The 19,062-nt window shown below is 43.9% G+C and overlaps 1 protein-coding gene across 2 annotated transcripts in view; it reads left to right on the forward strand.

Moving 5' to 3' along the window:
• The first annotated feature begins 1,812 nt into the window (after positions 1 to 1,812).
• Positions 1,813 to 19,062, forward strand: part of SLC75A1 (solute carrier family 75 member 1) — a 33,219-nt gene continuing 15,969 nt past the window's right edge. Inside the window, exons 1-7 of one of the 2 annotated variants that reach the window (XM_077814669.1) lie at positions 1,813 to 1,881; positions 3,874 to 4,026; positions 7,306 to 7,498; positions 11,835 to 11,931; positions 14,273 to 14,376; positions 15,536 to 15,694; positions 17,335 to 17,523. In XM_077814669.1, the coding sequence (XP_077670795.1) occupies positions 7,325 to 7,498; positions 11,835 to 11,931; positions 14,273 to 14,376; positions 15,536 to 15,694; positions 17,335 to 17,523 (723 nt within the window). In that variant the 5' untranslated portion in view covers positions 1,813 to 1,881; positions 3,874 to 4,026; positions 7,306 to 7,324. Of the gene's footprint in view, positions 1,882 to 3,873; positions 4,027 to 7,305; positions 7,499 to 11,834; positions 11,932 to 14,272; positions 14,377 to 15,535; positions 15,695 to 17,334; positions 17,524 to 19,062 lie in introns of those variants that run through there. The other variant, XM_077814670.1, reaches the window with a different exon arrangement.

A 19,062-nucleotide genomic window follows, 5' to 3' on the forward strand; every position in this document is an offset into this window, starting at 1 on the left:
AATAAAAACAAGCATGTGCGCACACTAAAAAGTCACATTCTGTTAGCCTTGATTACACTAGGGAAATTTTGCAAATATTTCCTGCTGAAGCTAACACGGGTGGTAGTAACAGAAGGGCTTGTGTAGACAGGAGGTTGTTATTTTAAGTACTGTGTCTTAAACACCAACACCAGCATCAGCCCCTGACCCATTTATACCAGGGCTTCCAAGATTGCTACTGATGTTGGAGCTGAACTGGTGGGCAACAAAGGGAAATGTCTGCAAACTTTCCCTAATGTAGACAAGCCTACTGCAAGAGAGAAATGTGCCTGAGCACAGAATTAGGAGTCAAAAACTTCTGTGTGTATTCCAGCTCCAATACTAACTCTATGGCCTTGAGGGTACTGTCTGCCTCAGTTTTTCCTGCTGTAAAAAGGAGATAAAATAATTATCTTACAGGGATTTTATATTATCATTGGTTTTCATATGACCTGCATTACATTTGGCATCTATAACTCACATGTTTGTACAGTTGACGTTGTATGACAACCCTAATACCCTCAGTGAGTCATACGTGAAAAATCGAAACATTTCCTTTTAGATAAGGATGTAACCTCAACATTTTTAACCAAGACCTTTATAAATTCTTTGCTGGATGTTGAAATGTTTGGCCAACATTAACCTTAGATTGAAGCTACAGTCTCAAGCTTAAGGTAGGGTACCCGGCCGTCTCAGGGGAGGAGCAGTTAACAGGCTGGGGCAATTTGTGGGGCTGTCTCGGCTTTGGGGGCCAGTTTGTGGATGTCTTGGGTTTGGCTGGTGAGTTAACAGGCTGGGGCAATTTGTGGGGCTGTCTCGGCTTTGGGGGCCAGTTTGTGGATGTCTTGGGTTTGGCTGGTGAGTTAACAGGCTGGGGCAATTTGGGGGTCTGTCTTGGCTTTGGGGGCCAGTTTGTGGATGTCTTGGGTTTGGCTGGTGAGTTAACAGGCTGGGGCAATTTGTGGGGCTCTCTCGGCTTTGGGGGCCAGTTTGTGGATGTCTTGGGTTTGGCTGGTGAGTTAACAGGCTGGGGCAATTTGTGGGGCTCTCTCGGCTTTGGGGGCCAGTTTGTGGATGTCTTGGGTTTGGCTGGTGAGTTAACAGGCTGGGGCAATTTGGGGGTCTGTCTTGGCTTTGGGGGCCAGTTTGTGGATGTCTTGGGTTTGGCTGGTGAGTTAACAGGCTGGGGCAATTTGTGGGGCTGTCCCGGCTTTGGGGGCCAGTTTGTGGATGTCTTGGGTTTGGCTGGTGAGTTAACAGGCTGAGGCAATTTGGGGGGCTGTCCCGGCTTTGGGGGCCAGTTTGTGGATGTCTTGGGTTTGGCTGGGGAGTTAACAGGCTGGGGCAATTTGTGGGGCTGTCTCGGCTTTGGGGGCCAGTTTGTGGATGTCTTGGGTTTGGCTGGTGAGTTAACAGGCTGGGGCAATTTGTGGGGCTGTCCCGGCTTTGGGGGCCAGTTTGTGGATGTCTTGGGTTTGGCTGGTGAGTTAACAGGCTGGGGCAATTTGTGGGGCGTCTCCTTTTTTTTTGGGGGGGGGGTATCTGAATGAATCGGGGGCTCTAAAAAAGAGCTGCTGAGGGGGACTTGACACACTGCCAACTCGTCCCTCCGCAGAGTTCTCCTCTGAGGGCGTTTCCCTCCCCGGGGAGTGAGGCTGGGGGCCCAGTGGCACCCATGGAAGATGTTCCCTCGGCAGGACTCAGCCCCCTCCAGCCCAGCCGCCGCCGCCGCAGCCCGGAAGAGGAAGCGCCGCGGCCCTGTGGCGCGCTCTTCGGCTGAGCAGCCGCTGGTCCCTCTGCCCCGGGCGGCTCGCGGCGCCCCCTCGCTTCACCGGCCGGCCTCGCGCGGGGAGCAAGCGGCGGGTAGGAGCGCGCCGGGGCGGAGGGACTGGGACAGGGGAGGGCTCTGTGCCGGGTGGGTGGGGCGCGCGCGCGGGGAGGATCCGGGCTGGGCACAGCGAGCAGGCTGTGGGGCTGCCTCGGATGGGGCGGGCGGCAGTTTGCCGAGGGTGTGTCCCGGACGTGGGGGTGGCTACCGCTCACACCTGGGGTCGGGGGCAGTGACGAGTACCGCAGCCTCCAGCAGCCCAAGCCAGAATAACTTCCCCGTAAGTGATGCTTCGGGCTCTGCGTCCCCCTCCCCTCGCCCCCCCGGACCCCCTGCTCCCTTCCCTCCTGTGTCTCTTTTCACTCTGACAGGTTTCAGAGGAGCAGCCGTGTTAGTCTGTGTGCGCAAAAAGAAAAGGAGGACTTGTGGCACCTTAGAGACTAACCAATTTATTTGAGCCCATATGGGCTTTATGGGCTAGCTAGCATCTATGCTCAAATAAATTGGTTAGTCTCTAAGGTGCCACAAGTCCTCCTTTTCTTTTCACTCTGGGGCTCAGAGGAGGTTAAGTAGTGAGTGATGGACCGGGTCAGCTTCCAAGTCAGTTCTTTGACTGGACCCGGGAGGCTGGCGTCCCTGGCAGGGGACTGAATAGGTGTAATGAGGGCTGGAAAGGGAAGGAGGAAGCAAGCAACAAAGAGGGGAAGACAGAGGGGATTTGTGAGGAAACTCAAAGAGGGAGAGGTTCAGGTGGGCTGCACGCAAATTGGTTCCAGTAAGTGCAGAGATTTCTGTCACAGTTCTTGAGGGAATTGCACCTCGGACCCCTTCATGGGGGAGGCCTCTGAGATCTGAGACCTCTAGCCATCACCTTTCTTGGGGCAGCATCCCACCATCTGTTCCCTCCAGACAGGGGACTCAAGCTGCAGTTCCTCCTGCTTCACTGTGATTCTCTCAGCAGGTCTGACTTCAGTTCAGCACCCACACTTCGGACAAGAACAGTGACCAGCCTACTCTCATAAAGTGAAGTAGTGTTTATTTAGAACAAAGGCTTTATAGAGGAAGCATATTTTAAAGAAAAGAAAAAGTTTATAGGCGTGCCTAGCTTATCGGGTGTCACCCATCTTCCGCATGAAGACCCTGGCAAGTTCCAAAGTACTTCTAGTCCTGCACAGGATCTGTACCTTTTGGTCACACAGTCTCATGTCCATTTGTGGATCAAGGGTGACTGACCTCTCTCCCGGGTCAGAGTTGTTTCTTTATACAGTTTTCAGTTCTTTGTTTGCCAGGCCTCTTGAACCATTATATGCTCTTTTCTCAGGGGGTAAAACTTCCACAGACTTCTTACCTGCATGAGAGATTTGCATTAATTACCCCCAGTGCTGTAACTAGGCATAGTGGCGCCGGGGGCGAGCAAGTATATTTGCGTTCTCTACCATTTTTTTTCATTTTTCCACCCAGAGGTGACACATGTATGTATGTGGGGGGGGGGGGGAATGCAGGGTTACGTGCCCTTCGCCCCCAGATTTTTTGGTTGCTTCGCCCCTTCCCCCCCCCAACCCAGACATGCTGGGTGGTCTGCTGAGGTGAGTCAGAGGGTGGAGGTGGTGTCCCTTCCCCCCCGACCAAGCCCTCAGCATGCCTCTATTTCTGCCCCATTATTTCGCTCCTGCAGTTTGGCTGCCCTGGTTATGGCTCTGATTACCCCTCAGTGATTTGAGTTCCTGCATGGAGCCAGAAATGCAATCACTAGCTAGCCCATAAAGATACATATAACATTTATAAAAAGCTGATACAATTGTCTTTGACTATTCCATGTGTTCATATTATCTGTCACATCTCCGCATAACAGTCTTTGAATGTTCCATGCTTCTAGAGCATTGCATCCATCACTATTTCCTTGAACTAAAATATCCCCTACTATAGAATGGCCATTGCAGGAAGCAAGGTGGGCTGCCATGGCAGAGATGCAGTGTTGCTTGTATTGAATGAAGAAGGCCAGTATGTTTATGTATTATAAAGTGCAGTTTGGCTTGCTTGTGGAGAAGAAGGTGAAGGCTTGAACAACAACCTCTCCTGACCACTAACCAGAGAAGAATGAGAATGAAAAATTCCTGGCCCAGGTTTCAAGGCCTAAACTAATGCTCACAGTTGACTTCAACTATCCGGCTATCTTTTAGGTAAACAAATAATCAGGGCTCTTGATTTTTGTCTTTATGTGATAAACATCCCAGTTTTAAAAAAAAACCCTGAAACTGGCATTTATCCAATAAACATCAGTAATGGTTACTTGTATCTAAGGGCTTGTCTTTGGGGAGTAGTATGTGGACTGCTGGGGTGTGATTTCTAAAGTGCACTAATGTGGCACATTAATTGGTCCATGATAACACTGCCGGTGTTCCCTAAAGTGTAGCAGTATTTGAAACAATGCTACATTAAAGTGCACTAGAGAACATTACAAAGAGATTACTCATTACAATATATATATTACTTGTTACAATATATTCAAAGAGCCATAAATCCTATGATTTTTTGGTCATCTACACAAAACTCAAAAGTTGCGAATAAAAAACCTGGGAAAACAGAGCCCCTACAAATAATGCTAAAAGTTATAATTAGAGTGACTTGCAATTTTTTTAAAAAAGTGTCATATACTCTTATACATAAAGAAATAAACTGTTACATGTAGCAGTAGGTTCAGCTGCATTATGGCAACAATTGTTGTTACAATAAATGGATTGTAAGTGTCCTCTTTTGTTTACCCGAGAATGTTAGTTCTTTAATTTAGCTGCAATAATCAATAACGCAGTACTAAAGAATTGTAGAGAAAATATCTATCTGTGAACACAAATAGTTTTAAAATCTCCAGTGAGTGTTACTTGGTTTAGCACAATTTTATATCTCCAGTGGTTTGTACCTGGAATACAGATTATCTCCTTAATATAGAACTTATGCCAGACATTATTCAGTGGGCCCGATCCTAAGCAATGGAAGTCAATCGTAGTTTGGCTATTAACTGAAGGAGGATAAAGAGGTAGTTTTTCCCATTTTTACTGCTTGATTCAGTAAACACAGAATCTGAATTTAAATTTTTTTTTTTTTTTTTTTTGGGGTTGTCGGGACCTTGGGAGGGAAGATTGTTATGTGAGTGTAGAGAAATTGTGCTGCAGTGTTTTGACAACACCATGGACAAAAATAGATTTTTTTTAAAGGATATCTTAATTTAACAATTTTTCTTATAAATTAAATACATTTTTCCTTTAAAAATGAACCTGTTTTAAAATTAAATTTGAAATTGTGGCAGCCTATGGTAAGGCCTAAACATACTATAATCTATTAAACTCACTAAAATAAAAATAATAAAATGCTACATCAATGAGGCCTCCTAAAATTTTAAAGATGTTAAAAGGGGCTGCATTTTTAACTATGTACAGAATCAAGGGGAATATCTTTAAATTTACAGAATAAGAGGAAGCCTATTTAATTTTTGAGGTCAACTCAGGCTTTATAAATGTGTCACAATGTCATTAACTGTATTAAGTGTATATGTTATTTTCAGCCTTTACAATTGAATGATGGTATTTGCATTTTCACAAATGTGAGTACTTTCCATTTCTGTTGTGCAGAAAAGCTTCTGCCTTAATTGTGTTTGATTTCAATTTAGCTAGCAGAGAGAATATTTTCTTCATTTGGATCAGTTTAGGCAAAGTTGAAAACCCTGATTGGGAATTGAAAAAGCTGGAAAGCTTGTTTTCCTCTTCTAACCTCTGAAGAAAAACCAGGTGCGAGAGGATGAGATCTATTCATTCTAATATCTTGAAGGACATGTGGTCAGATATTCAAAGGTATCTAGGTGTCTAAAGATGCCAGTAGGCACCTAGTGCTTTGGTACTCTTGAAATCCTACTTGGGACCCATCTGCATCTTTATGCATCTAAATACCGTTTAAAAATCTGATCCATAGTTACCAGAAACAATCCGTCAATTCACTAACGTCAGTTAATACTATCTTTATTTAATAAATAATTTAAATGCAAAACATGTTATGATACATTTTAATTATTTTATATTCAGCACATTTAAGGTAGCGTAATTTAACTAAGAAAGAAAATTTTGAAATGTTGTTGTACATTTTTATTGATTCCCAGTTTTCATCCAAATGCAGCTTGACACAAATCCCAAATAAAAAATTATTATCTAGTAAATAAGAAATGCATTAGTCACCATTTTCTAATATTAAAATATTAAAAATCTGAATAAATGTAAACATTAAGAATATGAATAAATGTAAGCGAAACTATGTAATTGCTTAAATGAATGTATATAGATGCACGATATCTTCCTCATTACCAAAAAGAAGTGCCAAATTTAGTGTAAAGACTATATTTGTTTGCAAATCAACATAATTAAATGGTTATACCAACTAATGAGAAAAACTTTCTTTAGGGAAATAACTAAAGTACAAATACAAAACAAGTTTAAAAACAATTATTTAAATTGATGTTTCATGCTTGCTGATTTAAAACACTTTAATTTAAAACACTCCACCTTGTTTGACAAACTGCTAACTTTTTGTATTATATCGCAGACAGACATATAGACAGACTGTAAATTCTTTAGGACATAGACGGTCTTCTGTGTTTTTATAGTACCAAGCATAATGGGGCCCCAACCCTGGCTGGGGTCTTTAGGTGCTCCCAGAATACAAATAATAAAAATATTTTGCTGATAGTTATGCTAGCAGTACAAGAAATTAAAATAAGATCCTTGAAAAGTGTCAGTTGCCTTACAGTTATGCCCCTCCTATGGTTTTGTATAGATTTAAAGACATACTAGTAATTTCAAATCGAACTTTGTTTTACAGTGTTTCTTGAGCTGCCATTGCTGAGCATAACACCCTCCCTGAAGTGATCAGTGAGTCATGCTGTTGTAGGTGTTTATACAGCACTAATCACTGTGGTATCTACTGTAGACATAAATGCTGTTAGATACCTGCCTGAGGAGACATTTCCATTCCATGGTTATACTTTAATTCTGGATTGAAAACATTTTTACAAAACAAGTCCAGAAAAATTGTTTGTATTTAAACATGAAAGAGGTATAGTTAGTGACACTATGACTTAGCACCTTTTATCCTGTTAAGACACAGATTCATTTATCTGGGACTGATTGTACCGAATGCTTGAAGTTTTTCTTTGAACAGTGGTTCTTGCCATCATGCCCCACTTTTACCAGAACAAATGAGCTGCGTGACTAAGGACCAGGAATTGTGAGGCCGGGGGCCTGTTCTGTTTTACAAAACAGCCCCCTCCCTAGTGAACCAGGATTCTAAACTAGCAATTGCTATATGGTTGCACTGGGGGAAATGGAGTAAGAATGAGTCAGCAAGTTCTTCCCCTTTGGGTGAAATAACCTCAGTGCCTGAAATGCTTCAGAGTGAGTGCTGTTATTCTGTTTCAGAAGTGCAACGCCTGACAACATGGCCACAGAAACGGGGGAAAGTAGCTGCCCCACCAAGGGCAAGTCAGAGGCTGAAGATAGCTCTGGTCGGGTGATCACCATTGTCTTCCTGGCACTCCTTATAGACCTGCTGGGATTCACTCTCATTTTGCCACTCCTTCCTTCAATCCTTGAGTATTACAGCAAGAATGATGTAAGTAAGAACTAAACTCTACCTGCTGAAAATACAATCTGGGCACAAGGTGATCTCAAAAAAGGGGATACAGAGGGGGGGGATGTGTGGGGTTCCCGTTCCCCTGACACAGCTCAAAAGCTACATGCAGAATAAACCCCACCCGCAAATCTGGGGTGTATTTAGATTGTTCTTATGGATTTGATTGGTTTGTTTTGCTCTGCCCAGTAAGACTTTCTCACGTTTGCCACTGAGTCAGGGTCAGGTGTCTATGTTTGGGAAAATCCAGAGATTACTGAGTGGCTACTTCTTGTAATTGTCCTGAATTTGCCCTCCGCCTTGCTGTTCTTTTATTAACATGTGGCTGTGGCTGCCTGGTCTCCAGTGATGAGTAGTCAGATCTAACGCTGGGCTTCCTGCTGCTGTGTGGCTCAGCCAGCTGAGTGAATCTCCATGAGGCGTGAAGCCCATCTCTTGGTAACAAAGTCTGCAGTCTCTACCCTGTCTCTCTTGGCTGTGTGAGTGAGGGGGCCAGAACTGTCTCTCAAGCTCTGTAGGGTAGAAGGAGCTTTACTTTGGCTTCTTAATCCAGCCTTAAGTGTCCTTTACAGCACAAACCCATCGAGGTGTGGTGCTGTGCATCCATTGTTCCTCCTCCGTCTCTTGCGACCTGTCTGGCTGACTTGCCATTTCTCTCTCGGCTATATTCTCCTCTCTTCCCCAATGTTCAAATCTATTTACATGACTACTCGATTACCAGTGCCAGCAACTAGGTTGTAATGGAAAATATTGAATTCTTTGTTGGCAGTAGGTTTTATGGGTAAGTAGATGCCTCTGATTAAAGCAATACACAGAGCTAGCTCTTCTGGTGATCTTTTTTTTGAGATAGTCCCCCCACCTCATTCTGTCATTGCCTTAAGCCCTCTTACTCTATCTCCACCATTCTAATTCCCTTTCCTGTGGCTGCCCTCTTACCCTGCGCTATTTGGGTGGAGATGGGACATGTGCTCCTGGTCCCCAAGCACTCACACACTTATGATCAGCAGGAGGGAGAAGTCGCCACTACTGGGTCTTCTTCAGAGCAGATTAGCAGAAAGCACATTGGTGGAGCAATGAGCATCTGGATACAGCTAGCAAAATGCCAGTCAGCATGCTGCTGAGGTAGCACTGAACACCATGATTCCATGTCAAATTTGGTACTGTTTGTGTAAACTGGGGACCCTCTTGAAGCTTTGCTTCCCCCCACCCTCACTCCAAAGGAAGGATTCATGAACCCCCAAAGCCATCTATGGCTAGACAGTCTGTACCTGTCAAAAACCAACGCCTTGATTGACAGAGTCATGAAGAAACATGTCACAGATCCACAGGATCTGTGCTACACCCCAGCTTTTAAACAGTCTCTTGGAAGAACTCCTTCAGCATGGCTGACCCCAGGGAGTCCCACTTTTCCTTCAGGGGAGGTCCTGCAGTCTTACTGCCTCCTAGACTGTAGTCTCTGGCCTACAGCACTCCTGCTTTATACTGAGCTCTGCCCAGTAAGTGCAATTTAAATAGACTTTTACGCTCTTCAGGGTCTAATACACCCTTGCAAGTATTTGCAGTGACACCTAAGCAACATCTTCAAAACAGGATAAGCGTTATTAGTCAACTGGAACACAGCACTGGAATTCCTTAGGTTATCATGGAGAAATAAAGGTTAAAGCATAGTCCATTCTGATCAAGCCAGAGCAATTCACCAGGCCAAACTTTGTAGTGAACTTCATTTTCCAGCTCACTCTCTCTAATTTCCTCACTCAGTCCCAGTGGAGAGCCCACCTCCTTCAGAACCAGAAGCCCACACTTATTCTCTGTCTCTGTCCTTTGTTCTCAAGGTCAGGTCTCTGCTCAGCTTCTCTGCTGAGAATGTCAATTCATGAGTCATTGGCGCTTTACTGCTGTGGGGAATTCTGCACCAAAAAAATTCTGTGCACAATATTTTAAAATTCTGCAAAATTCTGCGTATTTTATTTGTCAAAATAACACATTATAATCATGCCAGTTTCAATTATTTTGGTAATTTATTTCAAAATACCTGTCAACAAGTATGTCTGTAACAATACAGACAACAAAAAAAGATTCAGGAAATGTTTTTGACAAATAGATTATTTACTAGGTATATTTTATTCATATAGAACTTTGAGTAATAATTCATTTAAACTACAATATAGAAACATATTTCCCACATCCCTCAGAAGCAGTACAAAGGCCTGGGAGAGCCAGGGGTAATGCAGGAGCTAAGGAAAAGGGAAATAATTGCTGTGAAGGCACCTGGGATTGAACCTGGAAGGTTGTTGGGTGTGGATGGGAGAAGTACGAAACAGTTTTTTTTTGGCGGGGGGGGGGATTGTTAGGGAGTTGGGGAATCTTCCCCATGCAGACTGTGGCTGACTCCTAGCCTCTCCCAATCAGTCAGGCACATCTGCTCCTTTCCCCATATGTCCGTGTCCTTACACTCCCACTCAGCCACCCCTTGTCCCCTATCCCCATGTATCCCTGCACCCTCACTCAGCCACCCCTCCTCCTCCTGCCCCCATGTGTTCCTGCTCCCCCTTCTCTCCATCCCCATGTGTCCCTGCACCCCCACTCAGCCCCCTCTCCGCCATGTGTCTCTTCACTCCCATTCAGCTATCCCTCCCCCATCCCCATGTATCCTTGTACCCCTACTCAGCCACCCCCTTCCCTGTCCCCATGTGTTTCTGAACCCCCCCCATGCACCCCCGTCCCCATGTGTCCCTGAAGCACCTCTCAGCCACCCCACCCTCCATTCCTACGTGTCTCTGCGCCGCCACTGAACAACACCCACCCCCATGTGGCCATGCACACCCACTCCCTTTCAGTCCCCACTCCAGTCTATCTAGCCCTTCTGAACCCCAGTGTATGTGACCCCGCAGCAGCCCCATGTGTCCTGCTCTCTCTGTCCTCTCCACATCCAGTGCTCTCTCACCTGGCCCCACGGGCAGGGTGCTGTCAGGAACACAGTCTCTGCTCTCTCCCTATCAGATGCTGACTGCTATGGCTGGGGAGCAGTGAGCCATCTGCCTCTGTTCTGGCACCACAGCAGCCCCTGGTAGCCAAAAGGCGTAACTGCAGGTCCTCTTCAGCAGAATGTATTTTCTGTGGAGAAAAAAAGTCTGGGGGACACATGAATTCTGCGCATGTGCAGTGGCACAGAATTCCCCCGGGAGTAGAGCTTGCATTGTCTCTCTGGACCCCGTGTTGATCTGGGTCAGTTTCAGTCAGTTTCTTAACAACTCTGTTCTGTTCACCCAGACAGCAAGGTGACGCGCACACCCATGTCTCTTAATCTTCCCTGAGAACAAACTTAATCCCTTTTCCCTCTATTGGGCAGCAAAGCAAATTATGGGAGAAAACGGAGGCACACAAAGCCTCATAAAAATATTACAAAAAGTTCCTACTTTGTCGCAACATGTTCCTCACTCAAGTAAAATATGAGGAATTTGGGCTGGGTTGGTGGCCTAGTGCTTTGAATAGTGAAGTGTAAACCTTGGGTCTCCTTCCTACTCCCAGTCTATTGGTCCCTGAGTCTAGGAGGTGGGAAGGAGACACAGAGCCTTGTGTTGTTCATCAGCATCCCTCCCGGTTAACTGAGTATCTTTAATGAGGGGCTGTGAAGCTGTTCATAGCCCCTTTCTCTTTGGTAGGAGGCTGGTGATGGAGACACATGGTTTCTAGGGTGGGTGTGCAATGTGGAAGATAAACAGGGAGAGTCTCAGGACTCTAACAGGAATGTAGAAGACCTGGCTGGGATGAGATATGAGTTTGTAACTCAAATTGTGGCTTTATTATGTATAAAATCCAGGCTTAGCAAGTGTAGGAGTTAGTGCCTAGCTCAGTAGCATTTATTCACCATCTTCTGCTCTGTGTTCCAGTCATATGTTTCCATAGGGCATGATGGGGCAAATTCTACCCCTGCTGTATGGTTGCCAAGGACTCTACCTGGAGTGGAACCAGCCTGGCTCTGCTGTGTAGGGAGGGACTGGATGCTAGGAGCCAGCACATGGGCTTTGCATCCCATTCATGCTTCAGAACCCTGCATTGGTCTATGGGAGTCTGTCTGTGCCACCGTGGAAGAGATTTTGAGAGAGAGAGGAAAGGTCAATGGCAGAGTAAATATATCTGTGACTACACTGATCCATCAGGCATATACCCCATACATACACCTGGGGAAGGAAGTTGTCTCAAGTGGCATTTCAGAGACAAAGCAATGCTACATTTTTGCAAATAAAGTCAAAGCCTGCAAGAGAGAGTTTGTTCCCTAAGAACGATTAACTGTATGACTTATGACTCTCTTTTGTAGGATGGTTTCTATCTATCACTTCAGCATGGTGTGGACTGGTTTGCTGCAGTGGTTGGGGTACCTCTGGAGAGGAAGTACAACACTGTCTTGTTTGGAGGTATGAATGAACCTGCAATCTAGTATCGTTTTCCGGCTCTCTTCTATGGTAATGTTTTTATTTGTAAACATATGTCACCATTATTAAATTGGACTTAGATACCACAGTAAAAGATGCCCTAGAAGTACCCAAGAGAAGCAGATTATAAATATTTGGTAAATGATACTGCTTATATGGAACTGATAGCTCTGACTGGTCAGGCAAACAGTTCAACCTATTCCTCAGTCATGCTTCTTAGGCCACGCCTGCTGTGCTTTACTACTTTAGCACTGAGTTTCCCAGGAATGGAGACAAATCAGCAGGGGTTGTTGAGTGACTAGAGGCTCACCATTTATACCTCAGCCGGCAGCCACACTCCAGTGTCTATGGAAGGGACATGGCAGCTGTTCTGCAGAGTGCAGTACTATTTGTTGCCACCAGGGCACTTCTGTTGTGACTGGTTTCAGAGTATCAGCCGTGTTAGTCTGTATTCGCAAAAAAAAAAAAAAGGAGTACTTGTGGCACCTTAGAGACTAACCAATTTATTTGAGCATAAGCTTTCGTGAGCTACAGCTCACTTCATTGGATGTATACTCCGATGAATGCATCCCATGAAGTGAGCTGTAGCTCACGAAAGCTTTATGCTCAAATAAATTGGTTAGTCTCTAAGGTGCCACAAGTACTCCTTTTCTGTTGTGACTGAGTCTTCTCCAGCTCCTCCATAAGTCATTGCAGGCAGCAAAGCAGTGAATCAAGGACTCTGAAAGGCTAATTCAGATTTGTTAATAGTGAGCAAGGGAAGGCAAGAGGCCTGTGTGTTGGGCCAGATGTGTAAACAACCAAGTTTACATTCTTGGCATAGGCTGTGATGTTGTGGTTTAAGCTGCACCATCTGCATTACAGTACCCTTCAGTAGTGCTTCACACTTCATACATCCAAGAGACACGAGTGAACATTTCAGGATTCTGGCTGAGAAGGGGGAGCAACTGTTTTCCCCTGCCTTCTTCCTCCCTTCCCTGTATGAGACAGAGGTAGTGAGGAAGGGGCACACTTGTAGGCACAGCAATCATTTTGGGCACCAGCTGCCACAGCTGATGTTGGCAGCCATCTGTGGAGACCACTGCTTATCATAGCAAATGTAATCATCTCCTTATTGCTTCGTACTTCCATCCTGCACCTGCCTCGTACCCACCTGTTGTCTCTTGTCTCATACTTGGATTGTAAATCTCTTCAGGATAGGAACCAACTGTCTGAAATATGTTTGTACAGTGCTTAGCATAATGGAATTGAAGCTCATAGTTGCTCCTTCAATGCAAATAATAATAATTAATGTCCATCCAAATGAGAATTAACCTTGCCGCCTTCATTTGTGAGCTAAAGTTGTAAGTAGGTGTACGGCTTTTGTTTTGTTTTGTTTTTTTGTTTCATTTTTTTACTTTTTTGTTGTTGAGCAACCACAAAGAAATTATTCTCCCCCAGATACCCAAATACTTGATGTGAAATCCTGACTCCTTTAAAGTCAAGGGGAGTTTTACAGTTTTACCATTCAGTGGTACAAAATTTAACCCATGGTCTCTGTGCATTTTCAGCCTTGATAGGTTCTCTAAGTAAGACATATAAGCCAGCTCTCTCCTTTAAAGAAAAAAGCTATAACAACAAAGCATTTTCTTGGCAGTCTGTCACAAAGGTATTACAAATTAATGGGGGCACTGAGTTAGAGATGGCAAGAGAAGAGAGGAACCGAAGATCACAGGGACAGAATGTAGGTTTCAAGGAATCTCCTCAGATATGTAGACTCACTGCCATTTATGTGAGGGAGTCACATATCCCGATATGTCTCACTGCTGCCTTTGATACCAAGGGCAGAAAAGATAAGCTAATTAAATGTGACAGATCCAAATTCAGTTAATCAAAAAATTACTTAAAAGAATGGTGTGTTATACTGACTGGCTGTTAAATCCTATATTATCCTCTCTCCATGAACAGGAAGAGTTTGCAGTCAGAGATAGAAAATATCAGAGAATTTGCATTTTACTGACACACCCCTTCTTCCCCCATAAGTCTCATAGCTTTCCCATCTTGTTCTGGTTTGTCTGCATTTCCGTTTCCCTTGAAAACCCAGTTAAATTCAGTTAAATAAGAACATAGCCCCAATATTTTGGGGGTGTTTGCATTCCAGGGAGATAACTGCTGTTCATGGCCACAGTCTGACATTATAATTGCATATCTTTTATATGTGTTTGAGTTGTTGGTTTTTTTAAGGGCCATAGTGAAGTGATAGGCCTTAAGCAGTTAGGCTGCCTTTGTGTTTAAGACTGAGGCAGCATGTCTTATGATTAAGTCTAATGATCATCTTTTCTAGGTCTGATTGGCTCCATCTTTTCCATCCTGCAGTTTTTTTCCTCTCCGCTCACGGGTGCTGCGTCTGACTGCTTGGGGAGAAGGCCGATCATGTTGTTGACAGTGGTATGTCTGGCAGCCTGACTAGAATCAGCATAAATCAGATGTACAGAGGGAGGCCAGTGTGATTAGTGCACAGCACTACTCCTGGCCATTGCTGCCTCCTCTGGCCAAGTCACTTGATCAAACTTGGGGGTCTAACATTAGGTACTTAGGGCCAGATTTTAAAAGGTATTTAGGTGCCTAAAGGTGCAAATAGGTACCTAGTGGGATTTTCAAAAGTGCTTATTTGTATCATTTAGGCAACTCAATACCATTGACATTCTAACATGTAAGATCACACCACCTGTACAAGTGCCTACATGTAGATTTAGATGCTTGGCTTTAGGCACTCAGTCTGAAAATGTTGGACTTAATCTTTTTGTCCCTGAGTTCTCCATCTGTATAACAGGGATAATAATATTATGTACTCCAGCCCCTTGTAAAGTACCTTGGGATCTTTGACTGGAAAGTATTTGATGGAAGTACAACATATCATTTATTTATTGTATTAATGAACATTCACCAAACAGTTTCTCTCTTTGGTAGCTGTTACAAATTCAAATTTAGGGCTCTGATTATAGGTATAATACAGCGCAAGTATGAACATACATAAGGGATCTCGGCAGCAAACAACATACACAACCCATCATCCAATAAAGTCTTTGCAGATTAATGCATTAAGCACGTGTGAGTTCAATTATTATTCACCAAAACTGAGGGCTAAAATTGACTTTCAGATCAGTGGATTTTGTCTCTTCTTTTTGTCTTAGAATTTTTCTGGGTTGCAGATTTTATTTAAATATTTTAATTATACTGGAAACCATTTCAGTGGCTGTCTTGTAAACAAAATGGAGCAAGTTGTACAAAGGTGTTCTAAACACCTTTCAAAGCATAAAAAGAATAGATTTTGTATCGGACAAACTTCCTCTTAACATAATGTACAATAGTGGATTATGTGAAATGATTACAGATGGGTTCTCCTTATCGGATTTTTACTGTCTGACATTCAGAGTAGTACATGTCTGGTGAAATGCCAGTTTATTCAAGAAAGCCTTTGTTGTTTCATGACTAATGGAGCAGACATTGATTTTGCTTTTCAAACACTAGTCTAGCTAGAAAATAATCCTAAAATGATGCTGATTTTACTGTTTTATGTAAGAGAAATCTCCTCTTCTCTCTGCAGGTGGGGTTGATAGCATCGTATGCACTCTGGGCTATCTCTAGGAGTTTTGGTATTTTTCTTCTCTCCAGAGTCCTAGGTGGAATAAGTAAAGGGAATGTCAGCCTGTCCGCTGCTGTAATTGCTGACCTGCACTCTCCAAAAACTAGGAGCAAGGGCATGGTGAGTTACAAATGCTGGCTATACAGATGGGATTTCTTGTTAATTTTTCATAAGAGTTGCATGTTTTGTTAGTTCTGATATATTTTCACTGATCAAGTGATAATGATGACTTACATTTGTAGAGTGTCTTTCTTCCAGAAGGATGCCAAAGCACTTTACAAATTGACTTACCAACTTTATTTAGGAGTCATTTCACTCGCTGGTGAAATGCAACCAACTCTGGTGTGGAAAGCAATACTTGTATAGCATTGTAGCAACTGTTAAAGTGTCAGTACACTTCCTGTACTATAATGTTTATCTAACTGAAACTATAGGGTGAATTTTTGGTAGGCAGAATGTTATAATCTCTGGCTAACTTGCACTTGGGGAAAATATGTGGAGATTTTTAAATTCAGCAATAATATTGAGTGCTGATACGGTGCTTTTCATTTTCAAAGCACTTTCCACACCATAATCCTCACTATACTTCTGTGTGGTAAGCAAGCCAGTAGTACTATTCTTATTTTACAGATTATGAATTTGAGGCAGAAATACTAAGAGGCTGGTCTCAGGCCCAAGGTGGATTCAATTGCAAACAGGGTTAGAACTCTGGTGTTCCTGTTTCAGTCCTGTATTCAGACAGCAAGTGGTCAAGCCCTGGATTTTTTTTTTTTTTTATGTTTCCTCTTAAAGACCCTGCACTAAATTCTGTGCTAAATTCTATTGAAGCCAGAATGCGTGCACAGGGTATAAATTGTCACAGTATTTAGCCTCCTTCCTCCAGCATTATAGCCCCAATCTGGTGCATTGATTTAATGCTGAACCGGAGAGAAGACAGCTACCTAATGAATCATAGAATAGAATATCAGGGTTGGAAGGGACCTCAGGAGGTCATCTAGTCCAACCTCCTGCTCAAAGCAGGACCAATCCCCAATTTTTGCCACAGATCCCAAATGGCCCCCTCAAGGATTGAACTCACAACCCTGGGTTTAGCAGGCCAATGCTCAAACCACTGAGCTATCCCTCCCCGTATGAGGCACCTTTACTATTTCCTGCACCATCATGGGTTTTTCTTAGAATCCACCAATCCTAATTCTGCCCTGGCCCAAGCCTGCTCACCTTTATCTAACTTGTATTTATAGGGCAGTAGCTGGGAATTGCAAAAGAACCATGAGGGATGAGAAACAACATTATTACCACCAAGGTGGTACACATGATGCCCTGACACCATCCTACACTGAGCAGCTTTACAATCTAAAAGCACATCACAGGGTGAATAAGTCCTGAACTGCATAAGCACATAATTCACAAGCTTCAGCTCTGTTGCTGTTATCTCTGCCTTGCCATTCATTGCTGTTTGCCACACACTTGCCCCTTCCCTCAAGGTGGTTGTGGAGTTTTTTGGCATTTGCTTCATGGATGTTTAGCAAGAGACAGAATCGCTTTAGAACTGTCTTTCTGAACTGGATCAAAAGGTGTTTAATTCCATTACCTGCATAATTGATCACGCTTGATGTTGTGTTAGCATTTGGCACTACAATTTAGCTTCTATTAGAGTATGACAGACTTAACAGTTATCCAGTTTTACAAAAGAAAAAAGAAAAAATCTTGGTCATGAATAAACCTATGTCTAAAACTGCAAGTTTACTATATCTCAACAGGCAATGATTGGTGTTGCTTTCTCACTTGGATTTACCATGGGGCCTATGATTGGAGCTTACCTTGCCATGGAAACAGGGAAAGGAGAAGTCTTCTATCTTCGGTCAGCTTTGCTTGCGCTCATGTTTGCTGTTACTGACTTAATTTTCATCTTCTTCCTGCTTCCGGAGACACTCCCCAAAGAAAAACGGGTAAAATATGCTGAAAGTGGCTCTGAAAATCCATATTTCCTACAGGCAAGGGCAGGACTTGAAAATTATTGAAACAGTGGAAATGTATGGGGAGGGACACAAACTCAGGGATTTGGTTCAGTCCTTAGACCAGAAGTTAAACCCACCTAAACTGGCAATGACAGAAAGTAGCAATTGCGATTAGCAATCATGTCCTAGGTACTGCACTGCATCAAAAATGCTTAGATAGTTACCACTGAATTTCTGTTGGCTACACTAAACTTCAAATTCTTCAGAAACTGATGGGGCCAATAGATAAACCCTAGAATACTATGTCACCCTGAGCTGGTCCAATCTAATTTGAAAATTTCAGACAACATTCTAACTCAATCATGAAAATACAGTGAAATTTCTTTAAGACATGATTTCTTCAATTAGCCAAAGCAGGCCATAAATTGGTTGTCTAATCTAAACTAATCAGGATACAGCTGTCAATAACAGTCTGGGAATCTCTTTCTAATTGTCAATATTTATAATGTGCTCATCATTGTAGTACCTAAGCAATGTACCGGACTAAAAATACCATGAATGCTCTACTTGGTGTGGGAAGGATTGAAATTTCTGTGTCTCACTCGAACTATGAACAAGAACTCCAACTTTGAGTGCATTATTAATTCTCCATTACTGCTGCACCAACAACACCCATGGGACTGGAGCACCCATGGGGAAAATTTAGTGGGTGCAGAGCACTTGCTGGCGCCAAGCTCCTCCCCTCTGCCCCCCTCCCCCTGTGCCTCTTGTGTGCCGGCGGCCCCGCACTTACCAACTCCTCCCCTTCCCTCCCAGCGCTTCCTGTGTTCAAGCTCCAGGAGGGAGGGAGAGGAGCGGGCATGGGGCGTGCTCAGGGGAGGAGGTGGGGAAGAGGAGGGGTGAGGGTGGAGCAGGGGTGGGAAGAGGCAGGGCGGGGCTTGGGGGAAGGGGTGGAGTGGGTACAGGCCTGGAGTGAAGTGTGGGGAAGTCGAGCACCCCTGGCAATATGAGAAGTCAGCGCCTATGGTCCCAATGATGCCCCAAATTTTTGGGTGCCCTACACAGCCATGTATGCTGCATATGCCTAAGGACGGCCCTGAAACAGGTTCCTCTGTAAGTCCGTGGAGACAGAAACTTGTAGCATTGGACCAAATTCAGCCCTGGGTGTAAGTAGGTAAAACTCCATTGACTTTAGGGCTTGCAGCAGGGCTTATGCAGTGTCATTGTCTCTGTCCCTCCCACTAAGTAGCACCCAGCCCTTCAAACATACCCTCCATTTACAAGGCACTTGTGGAATGGAGAACCCTCTGTCTCTATATTTGGGCATTTAGAATAGCATAGGAAAGTTTGCCTGTGCTATTCCAGCCATGGCAAAAACTTTAGACCTTCCCTAAGTGATGCCAGCAGGGTGTGTCGTGTGAAATGGCGGTTCCTTTATTCCCCCGCTGTGATTTTTTATGGCTCTTTCATGCATCATGTCGTCTGAAATCCTAGCTAAAGACTTTGACACTTTTTCCCTGTGTACTTTTA

The sequence above is a fragment of the Eretmochelys imbricata genome, chromosome 4 (assembly GCF_965152235.1).
Source record: "Eretmochelys imbricata isolate rEreImb1 chromosome 4, rEreImb1.hap1, whole genome shotgun sequence".
Classification (NCBI taxonomy): domain Eukaryota; kingdom Metazoa; phylum Chordata; order Testudines; family Cheloniidae; genus Eretmochelys; species Eretmochelys imbricata.